Source organism: Gadus morhua, chromosome 9 (genome assembly GCF_902167405.1).
Source record: "Gadus morhua chromosome 9, gadMor3.0, whole genome shotgun sequence".
Classification (NCBI taxonomy): Eukaryota; Metazoa; Chordata; class Actinopteri; order Gadiformes; family Gadidae; genus Gadus; species Gadus morhua.
Window position 1 is genome coordinate 7,997,342 of NC_044056.1, and position 14,508 is coordinate 8,011,849.

Here is a 14,508-nt window from a genome sequence, read left to right on the forward strand (position 1 = left end):
TTGATTGAGTGGCAATTTTGTTTAATCCTTATAGCAGATACAACCTATTCATTTTGCCAACGTTCATTGCTAGTAGGTCCCTGTAAAACTATGATACATATCCCTGTTTGAAAATATTGTTTGTGTTACAGAACTAGTCTGTCTGTGGGTCTGTCTCTGTGTGTGCACAATGGCTTGCTTTTCATTTCATCAACACAGACAGTAACCAAACCCTTTAACCAAACTACAGGGACAAAACCAAACCAAACAAAACACAGGTCTGTTACTGATTGGTCGAAAATAGTGCTAGGTGTCACCATACGGCTCTCACTATGCACTACATAAATACCATTGGATCTGGTGATATATATTATATTTAAAAATTCTATTTTACAAACCAGCTGGTCAGAGTAATATAACTGCACGGTTTTCCTCAACACAAATATCCAGTGATGGAAAACCAGGAAGTCGAAGAAAATAGGTTGGGAAAACATTTATAAACACCTACATCTGAAGAAGAAACAATTATACAACAGTGAACACAGGGTATATGTAAGAATATTCATTTACAGATTTTGATGTGGACAAAGATCATTTTCCTGCAGGATTTAGAAGAAAATAACGTTTTCTATTGCGACATATGAAAGATCCCACATTGAACAATGTCATCCAGAATCGGCCAGTAGCCAAATAATGCCAATGTATTCATGTATGTGTCCCTGACCCCCCTCCAGCGAGTCTAGTAGTTATTCCACCAATCTTTTGTGTGCATATTTTTGAGGCCAAGTCAACAAATTACCTATCAGATAGACAGTGGCCGCCAGGCTGTCCATTCCCGTTGGTACTAGTGGCGTCGATCTCTGGTAATTTAGTGGTTTGAACAGAAGGGGGCAGTATAATGTCGTGTAGAGTCATAGTCTGCGATAGAGAAATTCATTATAGTCACTATTTATTAATGCATTAATAATGCTATTACTTTTTTTGTAACTATTTTTTGTCATCTTTCAACAATAATATAGACCAAAAAACATAAATTCCTACATGCACTAATGTAGCTTTAGAACTTAAACTTTCTTCTTTCTTTTTTAATCTATTTTTTAAAACCACTTGATCGGAGGTTTAGCAAGGTAGTATGTATTGGTCGGCTATTCCTTGGTTGTTGTCCCCACCATATTAGCCCAAAGCTGGTTCAAAGCGAAATAGGATTTAAAGTCTTCTTAAATCCAGAGTGGCTGTTGAGGTCAGAGTTTAATCAGGTGTGCTGAGTGACCTACAGTCCTACACCATAGGTCTGCTATTCCTTAACTACCGTTTTAACCTATTTATTAATGCAAATGTACACACGTCACACCGGCTCGTCATAATAAAAAATGTGTGTTTTGCATCATGGATGTATGTAAAGATAACCATTATTGTACACGCTCATGGTGGAGGCGTCGTAAATCTCGCGGGATTTGACTTCAGTTGAAAAGGTAGCTCCCTGTTGCACCGGGATGACAGAAGACTGTAGCACAGGTAGCTAGCTAAGTACTACTTTACCTAGCGACGCCTTGCGTGACCCGATTGGTCACATCGGCTGCCTGCTGCATTCAACCCCTCACCATATCTAGTCCGGGATCACGTCGACAGCCTCCTCGTCCGTCGACAGCCTTCACCATACATTATCGAAGATGTTACCTGGCAAACGGAGAACGACGTTCATGTCTTTGGCGGCTGCGGTATTCGGAGCAGTGATGCTGCAGTCCGTTTCTTCACAGAACGGTAGGGATCCGCACTCAGCCTGCACACTTTGAGCGCAGTGTTCTCACCGGGGCACCAGTGTGTGTGTTTTTAAACGTGGATTCCATCCATAATCTCAGTTATGAATGATATTCAATAAAAAATAAAAAAATCGATCTAGGGCTGCTCATATATTTGATTATTGAGAGGGCTATGCATCACGAATGCAAGCTGTAACCACCAATCCTCCGTTTACCGAAAAAATACATAACTGTACTTCTTATACATTTTGGCATATACAAAGAAGACATTTAACAGGGGCGCTATAAAATCGAATGCATCTTACATGGATATATTAATATTATGAAATGGTCCCAAGAGCCGGAATGCGTTGGACAGTCGGCCGTCCATCGTGTACGGGACGCTATAAGTGTGAGCGTGTCCGCGCGCGGGCCTGAGATTGTCCCTAAAATGTCCTTTGAAGTGTGGCGCTGGATGCCGAACTGGGGACGGGCCCTTCGCTGGGCAAGGACAAGTCCTGTACATAAGGTTAGGGAACGAGAGGGCGGGGGTGTCGTGTGGAGCCTTGAATAATCCGCTCGTTAAAATCTCTGTTTTCATTTTGAGCTGATCTACACAGCCATCCAGCAATGGTTTTCAGCCTCTATCCTACGCTCGATGGCATTCATAATCAGGTCGCGGGATACGGAGTATGAAACGTCAAGTCGGACATTCCACCAGAGCGGCCTAACATGAAAGCAATTAGATCAAATAGACCGTGGCTCTAAATAGCACCGGTCCGTTTTGCGGCATGTTTCTATTTTTAGAGACGAAATGCTGCACCGTGAAACCCTGGCTTTAATGTTGCTTCTTGCAAGATTGAATCTGTGAACTCTTCTCTAATGTAGTAGGGCTACAGTTTATGGTATCGGTGGATAACGACACTGGACTTCAAGGATTGACAGGTGAACGTGAGCTCACGAATCAAGACCCCAACGAATAATAGGACAGCTGCTGTTCTGAACTAGTTCAGCTAAGCGCCCCTTCTCTGTCCCTCTGTCTCTCGCTCTCTGTCTCTCCGTCTATCGGTCTCTATCTCTCTCTCTCTACGACTCTCTCCCTCGCTGGCTCTCTCTCTCTATTTCTCTCTCTCTCTATTCCTCTCTCTCTCTATTTCTCTCTCTCTCTCTCTGGCTCTCTGTCTTTCTCACACTCCATCGCCTTCTCAGCTAGTGAGAGAAATAATTCACCCTTGCCCTATTTGGATCGATCCGTGGTAATGAAACAGTAACATATATGAAAAAAGGAAATCTATTCTTGAACATGGAGGATCCCGATGTCCTCTGGCCTGCATTAATCGTTTGATGTAAGGACCACAATTCCTTGACCGTTGCATAATCATGTAGAAAATGTTAGATGACTGTATCCAAATCGACCCCGGAAATAATGCAGTGCTACATTAATTTGCACTTTCCTAATGTTCTATGTTCTTATCAAGAAGACTGGTGGATATCTAAGCCCTACATTCAATCTAGTGTGTGTGTGTGTGTGTGTGTGTGTGTGTGTGTGTGTGTGTGTGTGTGTGTGTGTGTGTGTGTGTGTGTGTGTGTGTGTGTGTGTGTGTGTGTGTGTGTGTGTGTGTGTGTGTGTGTGTGTGGTCACTAGCCACCAGGGATGAGTCATTTTCTGTGTTAATGGCAAGTGATTTGTAAAGTAGACATCCTGAGGATGTAGGTTTGAGACGTTATCATGAATGCACACTGATAGACTTGGTATTTTAGCCAAGGGCTGTGCGGGTATGTTTGCTTCAATTAATTACACATTTCCTGCTAATCTGAAAGCCATTAACAAGTTGTTTGCGCATGTGATCGTGTTGCTCAAGAGACAAGACCTCAACAGTGGATTTAAATTAAGTTACTTTAATTATCTCCAAGTATGGAGGGAGGGAGAGAAAGAGAGTGAGACAAAGTTATTGTTTACTTAAGTTCGATTCTTCGCAGCATTGATCTGAATCCGTAGTGTCAGTTAACCTATCGCCTTTTGTCATCCACATTTACCTTACTGGCAACAGTTTCAGGTTCACTCTGATCTGCTGTTATGGTGTACAGTACGTTGAAATTAAATTAATCCTATTCATTCATTTCACCACAGGTTAGACTGCTTTCTTGCAACAATCATGTAATAACAGAATTCATTGCCCAGCCTTAACCAAAGTAACAAACATACAGACATGTCCCTCAAATCAGTTCATATTATGAGTCTTAAAAGCATGGCAGACGCACTGCTATGATTCCGACAGGTGTTAGGACAGACAGGCTGCACTGGCTTGGGTGTGAGGGGCCTGGCCGGCCCGTCGGGCAAGGTGTGTAAGGAGGGTGTTGTGTCATCCCGCTAAGGCCAGAACGCGAGCAGAGCATTCCGATTATTTTTATTTTAAGCTGTCAAATTTTTTTATCATGAAGATGAAGCTCACCGGTTTGGCACAACACGGCTCTTATGGCGCCATGTGGAAATGGTGACGTGGGTATTTCCCCCTCGCTGTAATCCTACCAGACCTGGCTGGTTGACTCTCTCTGGCTGGCTGTGGAGTGCTTCTATGGAAACAGAAGGGTCTATTGCCATGCGCCCACACTCTCCCCAGGGACCTGGATCGGCAGCCTCTATAAATCTTCCCCTCAATCTAATGCCGCGTCCACTCTGCCTATATACACTCCCCGCCAGGCGTCTAATACGCTGTGCAAAAATTCAAATGATAAAAGCAGGCCCTTTTATTGTTTGGTTGCCGTATTACGTGTTCATTTTAGATGGACTATGCTCTAATTGTCCAGTGTGAATATAATATATTCAATATTAAGTGAAAAAACGTTTTTTTTAATTATGGGATGGACAGACATTTTGTACGTTTTGTTATAAGACAAGGTCACTTGAAGGACATAGTGGAGGATCCGACACATGAAAACGTTATTTGACTGAAGTTAGAGGATATTATCACGCTAAAGGAGTATAACCTCATGTCAGGCTGCAAGAGTCTTCTCCCTGTTGTCCCCCAGCCATGGTGATGGGTTGTCTTCTGGCATCCTGCCTCTGACGTTGCTTTACCCTGTTTGACATTCTGCTTGGCCCAACATTTTCCCGACACACGCAGGGTTGTGAAACAAACGATCCAAGACACTCCCATCTATCGTTCGATATCATTTCTCCATCACTGTCCTGTTTCTTTTTAAATTGCTTTGCTTAATCTTTCTTTTCTCCTCGTCGAATGCCCTCCTCTCCAACCGCCCTACTTTTTGTTCACATTTTCTGATTTTGTTTCTTTCTGTCTTCTACACCATCCCGCTCGTTTGCTCGGTCCCTCGGCCATGCTACCGACACACCCGCCCACGACCCTCCCCCCCCGACCCCATACCCCCACCAGCGGGCTTCATCAAGTCCCCCATGTCCGAGGTGAAGCTCACGGGCGACACGTTTGAGCTGTACTGTGACGTAGTGGGCAACCCCACCCCGGAGATCCAGTGGTGGTACGCCGAGATCAACCGAGCGGACTCCTTCAGGCAGCTGTGGGACGGCGCCCGCAAGCGACGGGTGTCAATCAACACGGCCTACGGCGCCAACGCCGTCAGCGTGTTGGGGGTCACCCGTCTGGGCCTGGACGACTCGGGGACCTACGAGTGCAGGGCCAGCAATGACCCGCGCCGCAACGACCTGCACCAAAACCCCGCCACCACCTGGATCCGAGCGCAGGCCACGATCACGGTCCTGCAGAGTGAGTGGTGTCAGTCTAGGGGAGAGACTCCACCCCCAGGACTCGTAGCCCAACCCCCCCCCCCCCCCCCAAACCCTCCCACCAGCACCTGTTTCGTGTTGAACCCCTCCCGCCCGTCCTCGTAGACTAGAGCTTCAATCGTCTCCCCTCCACCCTGAAGCAATGTGCTGCCACCACAATGCTCCTAAGTGAATATCCACCTGTCACCTTCACCTAACTAACTCTACCCTTCTTCTCCGGATTAGAGTTGTATTAGGTTTGTCTCTTTTCCTTCCATTTCCTTATTACCAACGCTCCCTTTAGCCTCCTTTCTGTTGAACCCGTCCTGGGTATCCTCTCCCGTTGGATCTCTTCCTCCGTACTGCAGCCATTTCATCTAATATCTTACCTAGTTTTTGTGACTGGTGATGTACTGTAATGTACGTTGTATTGGAAGTAGCTTGATGTTGTGGTTCAAGACTACAGTTACATGCAATCGATATGTATTCTTCGACACCTTGTACATTATTGAATAGGTGTGTGTTGCAGAACTTTTGCATCAGAAGACAAACCTTAAGGGATCCACTAGGAACACTTTATTACTGAAAGCAGGTCAGAGAGATGGAAGGCTAGGCTATCTTACCTGTTTTTAAAATATTATGTTTACGTTTGCTTTATTCAGTGTACCACAAAGTAATTGTTTTATTGGATGACAATTTTTTTTAAATTGTTTTATTGGATGACAATCGAATGACATGTAACTCAAGTGTTCAATCTTTATGTGATTTTATGTGTGACTCCACCAGTTACCGTGCCAGTGGTATGTAACAACGTCTCTTTTACTTGACCCTTTGGATCCAATCATGGATCCAAGGCCTAGCTGTACATCCCGACCCTTGCAATCCTCAGGGCTGCACACTTGTCCTTTTTTTAGTTCCCCTCTCAACGTTTTCACTTTTCTCCATCGAGCCGCAGATCCGTCCTCCAACGGCCTGTGCTTGACGTTTCAGAGCCGACCATCGCCTCCTCAGAACACACCACCCTCCCCTCCGACTCCCACAGCCCCCCCATCACCCTGCAGTGCAACCTGAGCTCCGCCCATGGGGCCCACGAGGAGAGCTTCTGGATGAAGAACGGGGAGGAGATCGAGGAGACGCGCACCGCCAACAGGAACACAGAGTACAAGTGAGAGCCCAGGGCCACTACCGCAACCCTACGGAATCCCACACGATACAGGCTGCGTCCTAGGGTCATACGTTTAGGGGTTGAACTTGCGAGTGTGTTTTCCTCCAAGGGGGGTTAGAATTCCCAATTTCTGATGCATGGTTCCTGTAGGTGTGCTTGAGAAATTTGACCTATAACCACCACCTGCTGTGTGTAAATATCCCAATTATAAATTGTATTGATTATGCCATCGGCATGATAATGTCCCAGTGTTCGCATGAGGCAAATGAAACGTTCATTAGCCAGCGGATTCCCACCTATTCCTGCTGTTTTACTTTTGTTAAAAACTGGTATGATAGAATACCTGTTGAGGAAGCCATATTTTCAAATTCCAGTTTCATTGCCGTACATAGTCAGATCAACGTTTTAAAAATGCATCATAGCAGTTGTTTGCTATGCGTTAAGGGGATAAGCCCCGCCCACTAAAAAACCTTATTGTTTCACAACATAAAGGGGTCTTGTGTGTGAGTGATTTAGCACTAGCATTCAGCAACGTGTCTGTGTGAGATTTCCTTTGGTTTTGTCCTGTGCAGGCTAGTGAAACCAAGGGGAGACGACGCCGCGAGCTACATGTGCGTTTACACGTTCGAGACCGCTCCTCCGGCCAACGCCACCATTGAGGTTAAAGGTATTAAGGCTGTGCACCACTGTTGTTGGTTTTCTCTGCTCTCTATTGAAGAGCAGCCTGTTGTAAATGAGCGGGCAGTGCTGACACCTTGAAGAGGGGCAGCCGAGTGTCAAGTGCAGACCTTTTTTATGTATTTTCTTGGAATAGGGGGCATCTCATCGCCCTTGCCGCCTCTCGCTGACCACTGTGCCTGGCTGTCTGGTGCCAGATGGTGCCTTGTCTGTCTGATGGCCAAGGGATTATGTCTCAGTGGTCAAATCTGCCCGGCCTTTTTTTTTTTTTTCTGCAGTCAGACGTGCACTGCCTGCATTTGGAGGCAAATTGGATTTCTGATAGTGCCAGCTTCCATTTTACAGACTCTTCTGCCTGTGCATGTAGAAAGGGTTTTGCAAGGGTGTATTGTTCCCGATAGCCATAAAGGAAATATTATACTATTGTATTCATTTATAATATTGAAGGATAATTCAAACCATAGTTCGAATGCTCATATTGCATGTGAATAGGTGAAAAGGGTATTTCAAATGATAACAAGGCAGTTATTAACATGATAATATTGAGAACCGCAGTCCATTCCTAAAGGATTTGGCCGGGTTGTGAAGACCATTGTTTATTGTTGACATTATGTCGAGATGGTAAATCAGCCATGATTTCTGTTCATTTCACCCCCTCTTGCAGTGTACACGCGTTCCAAAATCGGGCAGTTGGCAAGCGCTGTCGTCCATTATATTCCAAACGAGTGTTTAGCGGCTACCATAGCTGTAACTCGGATTCAAGCAAACAACAAAGCAAACACTGCCACCATTTGGCATCCATTCAAACCAAATGCTTGAACGGAGTGACGTTGTCCCACCCTGTAGTGTCCCTGTGTCATGTTATTGTGGGAATAATGTGGATTCCTCATTCTTGTTTAATAAATAAAAACATAAATGGTTACCGTTCCAATCAAAATGAGACCAACCAAAATGTTAAGCACATTCTCCAAGTCCAGCTGCTAATTATAACCTGCTTTATTTACCTATTCACCATTTCCTGATTTACCAAGATATGCAACTCCTTCTAAGGAAACCTTACCGATGGTTGCATTGCACTCCAAACACAAACAAGACAAATTAGCTGGGTCCTCTGTGTCCCCAAAGATGTATGAGGTGTATTGCAATCATGCTGATAAGGATCACATAATCACGAAGAACTGGGAAAATGTAGTTCAATCCAAATGAACGAATTGCACCCGGACATGAAATGGAACCTCATCCTCAAGAACCAACATGGCTAATCGCGACGTTCCTCGTTTCAGCCGCCCCTGACATCACGGGCCACAAGCGCAGTGAGAACAAGAACGAGGGCCAGCGCGCGGTCCTGTACTGCAAGTCGGTGGGCTTCCCCTACCCCAACTGGACCTGGCGCAAGCTGGACAGCGGAGCCTTCATGGTACGTCCGTCCTCCTGGAAGGGGAACATGCTAACCACACTGGCCTTGATCTATCGCTGCTAAATAGATGTTCCCTCTTTTATGTAACGCGAGAGGTGTGACTCGGCACACTGCGGTGCAGGTGCCGAGGCAAAAATAAGTACTTTTGCATACACATTTTGAACACATACACAGTATGTATTCAGTAATATTTGTTGAGGTGTTTTGTTTCAAGTGTCAAACACTGGAACGGTGCAGCATAATGATAACGATTTTCTCATGTTTAAAGTTTGACTTCTTTAGAAGACAACACAGAGCACTTCTCAAGTGGATCAAAAAAATCTCTCTAAAGCTCAATGAAATATTTGTATATTGGGTATTTATTTTAACAATGACTAATCAACCCTGTCTCTCTCACACACACACACACACACACACACACACACACACACACACACACACACACACACACACACACACACACACACACAATTGCGCTTCCCAGAGAAACTCCCAGCTGATCCAAGACTTTGCCCCCAGCTCCCTTTGAGCTACCGGCGTTAACCTTCCTCCTCATCATCATCCTCCTCCTCCCAGGACATCGACAACTCGTCCGGCCGCTTCTCCGTGAGCAATAAGGACAACTACACTGAGCTCCGCATCGACAACCTGGACATCAGCCTGGACCCCGGGGAGTACCAGTGCAACGCCACCAACATGATCGGCACCTCCTCCATCACCTCCATCCTCCGGGTGCGCAGCCACCTGGCCCCCCTGTGGCCGCTGCTCGGGGTCCTGGCCGAGGTCATCATCCTGGTGGTCATCATCGTGGTCTACGAGAAGCGCAAGAAGCCCGACGACATTCAGGACGGTGAGTGACTCGTAGCAGACATCACAGCGACACGTTTAAAGACGTAAATGTGAATCACACAAGTATGATATGTTGCGTAACAGAGGGCGTTGCTGGCCCTTCTGGTTCCGAAGCCTGCGGGGTGTGTTGATTCTGTCGGGCCCCTGGTGTGGCCCCGGGCGATGGCGCTGCTCCTTATGGTGTCTGCTGATGTAATCTCCTCCACAGCGGAACACCGCCTTACCCCCGTCACCCGATACACTCCCCGCGCTGCACTCAATCATCTAGTCTGACCATGTTGGCTAAACACACACCAAGCACGCAGCGCACACACGTACACACACACGTACACACACACACACACACACACACACACACACACACACACACACACACACACACACACATACACACACACACTGGGAAACTGGGAAACTGGGATAAACACACACACACACACACTGGGATAAACACACACACACTGGGAAACTGGGATAAACACACACACACACACACACACTGGGAAACTGGGATAAACACACACACACACACACACACACACACTGGGAAACTGGGATAAACACACACACACAGGGATCAACACACACACACACAGGTACACACAATGACACATGCAGTGTCACCCACAGGGACGCACACCCACACAGGGTCACGCAGTGACACAAGCAGTGACACACGCACATACACACAGGGAGAGACACAACACATGTACGCACACACACAGAGGGACAGCGGCATCAGGTCATGCCTCGTAACCTGTTTCATCCATTTAATATTCATCAGACACATGACACCCCACGGTAGCGAGAGGCGGACAGAATTCAATTATTTATGGCTTTCAAGGGACTCGTTGTCTCCCCCCCCCCCCCCCCCTACAAGTGATCCAAGTGGGACCGCGTTCTGAGTGCGCTCTGCCCCGCCAGTAGGCCCTGGGTGCTCCAAGCCCCGCCCCTCAGGCCCCTGGCGGTGTTTTTAATGTATGCACTAGTGATATTTTGATGACCTTTTCTCTTCAAACAGCATTGCAGCGTTGTCACATGTTGCAGCGATGAGCAGTGGGTAGGAGACACAATGCATCACAGAAGATCTGATTCATTGTAGTCCTCAACGGAATTACTATTGATTTCATGGGCAGCGCCAGTTTGTTGCCAGATTGGTAGACTGGATTGCTTCGGTTTGGCGGGGGTGGGGTGGGGGTGTGGTGGGGGGGGGATCTTCGTTGTGTTTTTCTTCTCAGAAGTGCAGCACATTCGAAAGCATTCTAGCTGTGGTTCTAGGAATAGTAATCAGGTTATGGCTTTGGGTGTTGACATTTTTTTTAACAGATTACTATATTATTTCCCATCCTCCCCCCTTCCCAAATCGCATAACCCAAAACTCATTTTTGTGGTAAGTGAAAGATTGTGCATGCCTCGTGAATTTCTTAACAAGCCTTCAGTGTCATCTTCTGCTCTCAACTGACTGCATTACATCATAATCCATACAACTGCTCTTAGCGCCTCAGAAAACAGATCCCACACTTAAATTCCCTTACATTAGTGTTTACATGTTTAGATAAAATGCAGCACACACGTTTATTGCAGACCTGGATACATTAGCGGCTTCTCCAATGTTTCTACATCTTCTCAACGTGGTAGCATGCTCATTCTTGTAAGCCGCAAGTATTTTGCTTTAACCAACTTCCGTATCGATTCACTATATCTATGGTGACTTTTGTAAGAGCGTCGTCGTCGATACAAACGGCTGACCGCTTTGTGAGCAATGAGTGTCTGTGCATGAGAAAGAAAAACGACTTCTAAACGTCTACACCTTCTTCTGCCTGCCCTGAGCGTAATTGTGCATAACATGCTGATTGGTTTCTGACATGTGCTTTTTGTGTTGGTGTTCCACTCATCCACGGCGCTTGTGTGTGACTTCATGCCAGTTTTAATGGTGTCTTCATACACAAGGCCTGTTCACTGTACAGCCTCTTCCTTTGACCATTGTCCTCCCATGAGCATGAAGGCAACCTCTGAGTGAAGGAGGGCATTGAGCCCAGGTGTGCGCCGTTACAGCCCCTGCTGTAGCATGCTGACGTGTGTCATGCTTGAGCTAAAGTACAGAAATAAGGAGTCAATTCATGCATACATTGTTTTGGTTTTTCATTATAATTATTATTTATATTTATTGAGTTTTTATTTTGACGTTTGATTATTTCTGATTATTCTTGTTGTTTCTTTTGGTAACTCTTCTATATCCCCTTTTCTGTTTGTATGTGTGGTCTTCATTTCTCCCTGTGTTCCCTCTGTTGCTTCAGATGACGAACCAGCCGGGCCAATGTGAGTGTAACCAAACAGTAATAACCTGCTTTTTAATATATTTTATCCGTGACGGTTTATTTCTGTCGCAGTTTGAATTGCTATTACGTTTCCTCTGCAGTTTTGTCAAGCAGCAATAATGTATTTATTTCATTACTTTTTTTTCTTTAAATTGTTTTGAATGAAGTTACAACCGTTAGCCGGAGACAGACATTTCCCAGAGTATTTTTTTCTGCTCAGTTTATCACCGACCAATAGTACCCACTTTCGGTGTTTACGGATTGTTGAAATGCGTATCGATGGCTTCTGGTTTCAGGAAAACAAACTCCACCAACAACCACAAAGACAAGAATCTCCGTCAGAGGAACACTAACTGAGCCGAATGTCCCCCATGTAAGGCTCTCAAACCTCCCATTGCACCGAGACACATAAACCCCACACCCGCCTGACATGAACCGGCCCTGGGTGCCGGTTCACCGACGGTTGTGGTTGAAAGCTTGGCTGGTGATGTCGATGTAACACTATACTAACGTTACTTTCTCTCTTCTCCTGGTTTCTTTACAGATATTATAAAATATGTATTGACCACATGAAGGTAAAGAAGATGAAAGTGCATAGGATTTTTAAGTTAATAACAAATATCTGCCATTAAAGTATGGATGTGTGGGGGGGAGGGGGGAGATTAAATGGCTGTACTGTACGAGGCATGCCTTATGAGTTTATTGAGTGAGGTGGGGGGGGCTACTTTGTCATGACGTTGTTCATGTTCACTCCATGGTTGCTGCATGCCGTTGTTGTTTATTTATAGAGTTCTCTTCAGGTTTGCTTTTCTGTCACTCTTTTATTTTCCTAATTTTTATTTTTTGGGATCAGTCCTAAAGGAATAATGCATGCAAGATTTGGACCTTCTGTTTGATACAGAAAAGGCTTTTTCTTATTTATTAATTTTTTCGAGAGTGGCTCATTTAAGATAATCTGTACCGGGCAACGTAGGGGAAGGTCAGCTCCGACCGCGTGAGAACACAAGGCCACCGTAACTTGGTATGACAGCTGTGTACAGTTTTATCATTTCACTGCATACCATTTTATAAACTTCTAAGCTACCTGTTTCATTTTATCGTACGATTGTTACCTTTACATTTTAAGGGCTTTGCATTGTCCCTCTGACCATCGTTTGTTTTACATCATGAATGCACTGTATGTATTAAGTCACTATAACTATGTCGGCCGTTAATATGAAAAGTACGCAGGTAATGCACTTAAATGTTGAGACTAGTAGAAAACAGTATAAACTTAAGAAAATCTGTACTCATATCATGCAAACATATTGGGTTTTTTAAATCATCTGTATTGTATAGCATGGCGATTATCCTATGCAATTAGGGCTCATATCAATATATTATAAATGACATTGCAGCTTTTAATTATCCGTGATAAAGCTTTAAACTAGTTAGGTAGAGCGTCGCCGACATACTTCACGGCTGCATGACTTCTCTTTAGCTATAAGGAAAGAGTTTTAAGAGGACCCGTGTCTGGGCTGGCAAATGTAAATCATTCCCGAGATCTCATTTTTAAAAATAAAACATAACAAAATAGATTGTGTCATGTATTCTCAATGTGTGTGTATATATGGGTGATGTTGTTTTGAACGTTGATATGAACATTTACTACACTCTGCACTGGGAAACGAAAACAAGAGCTGTCTGTCCCCCATTAAAGTAGCATTGAGTACTAACTTTTAGTTTAAGCTATTTGTGGAAACGGTGCCCCCTAGGCCAAACATGTGTAATTGAACATGCATATTTCCTAAGCAAAGGGGAAACCATTTTGTTTATCGATATCCAAATTTCTAGGGAAATATAGAGAAAGTAAAATCGAGTCTCTGAGCAATAATATTATCTAACAGTCAGCTATAGAACAAACATTGATCCTACATCTTGTTCATTTTAATTGTGATTGTGGTGAATGTATCTTGCAATTAGGCTTCTCTAGTGAAATTACTTTTCTAAATTGCAGATAAGCCAATTTAAAATTGTTAAACATTTGATGTAAGAAAACAAATTATCATTGTTATGTTACTCGGGTGAAGAGAATTGTCATATTATACTCTGCATTCATCAATTTATCAATTAACAAACCTAAACAGTGTATATATGTATTAAGTAAGGGCATTAGATGTTAATATGAAGCAAAACAAAAGTTTACACAATTCTCAAAAGACACAGCAGACAAATTTAAACAATCAGAAACAAAAATATCCCAGGCCTTTTCAATTATTCAAATTTTATATAATATATTATACAATTATAACTTTAAAATGTTTTTTGGGCACTTTTTTGGTTTAAATCTCCTCAATAACACATTGGTTGGCATTTAAGGAACATACGTATAGGCCTACTAACACCAAATCAGAAGACCAGCAGCATTACATTCTGCAAGTGGTAGACCTTTACGCTAACACAATCATTTGCTGTTATTTACCACTAGAGGTCACTATTTAGGCCTTGCCTAAATGTCTCAAAGAGCCGAAGTAGTTATACATTTGGATGTGATGCATGGTAAGTAACCGATAAGCCAGGATGAAGTGTAAACAAAGGTGTGAATTGTATTGTGCATAGCATGCAAACCTGACTTGTCTTAT

The 14,508-nt window shown here is 44.3% G+C and overlaps 1 protein-coding gene across 3 annotated transcripts; it reads left to right on the forward strand.

Moving 5' to 3' along the window:
- The first annotated feature begins 1,388 nt into the window (after window positions 1–1,388).
- Window positions 1,389–13,462, forward strand: nptna (neuroplastin a). Of its 3 annotated transcripts, none has more exons than XM_030365901.1 (9): window positions 1,437–1,740; window positions 5,114–5,461; window positions 6,451–6,625; window positions 7,198–7,292; window positions 8,587–8,720; window positions 9,297–9,570; window positions 11,867–11,888; window positions 12,184–12,260; window positions 12,432–13,462. In XM_030365901.1, the coding sequence occupies exons 1-8, from the start codon at window positions 1,650–1,652 to the stop codon at window positions 12,242–12,244; spliced, it is 1,200 nt and encodes a 399-aa protein (XP_030221761.1). In that variant the 5' UTR covers window positions 1,437–1,649; the 3' UTR covers window positions 12,245–12,260; window positions 12,432–13,462. The 3 variants fall into 3 exon arrangements, with proteins under 3 accessions (XP_030221763.1, XP_030221761.1, XP_030221762.1); XM_030365902.1 differs by having other exon boundaries at window positions 11,879–11,888; XM_030365903.1 differs by lacking the exon at window positions 5,114–5,461 and having other exon boundaries at window positions 1,389–1,740.
- The last annotated feature ends 1,046 nt before the right edge of the window (window positions 13,463–14,508 follow it).

Excerpts from the sequence above, each read along its gene's own strand:
- nptna (XM_030365901.1), top strand. The coding sequence starts at position 1,650 with ATGTTACCTGGCAAACGGAGAACGACGTTCATGTCTTTGGCGGCTGCG. Across the intron at positions 5,462-6,450 it reads CACGATCACGGTCCTGCAGA|AGCCGACCATCGCCTCCTCA; the intron begins GTGAGTGGTGTC and ends TTGACGTTTCAG. Across the intron at positions 9,571-11,866 it reads GCCCGACGACATTCAGGACG|ATGACGAACCAGCCGGGCCA; the intron begins GTGAGTGACTCG and ends CTGTTGCTTCAG.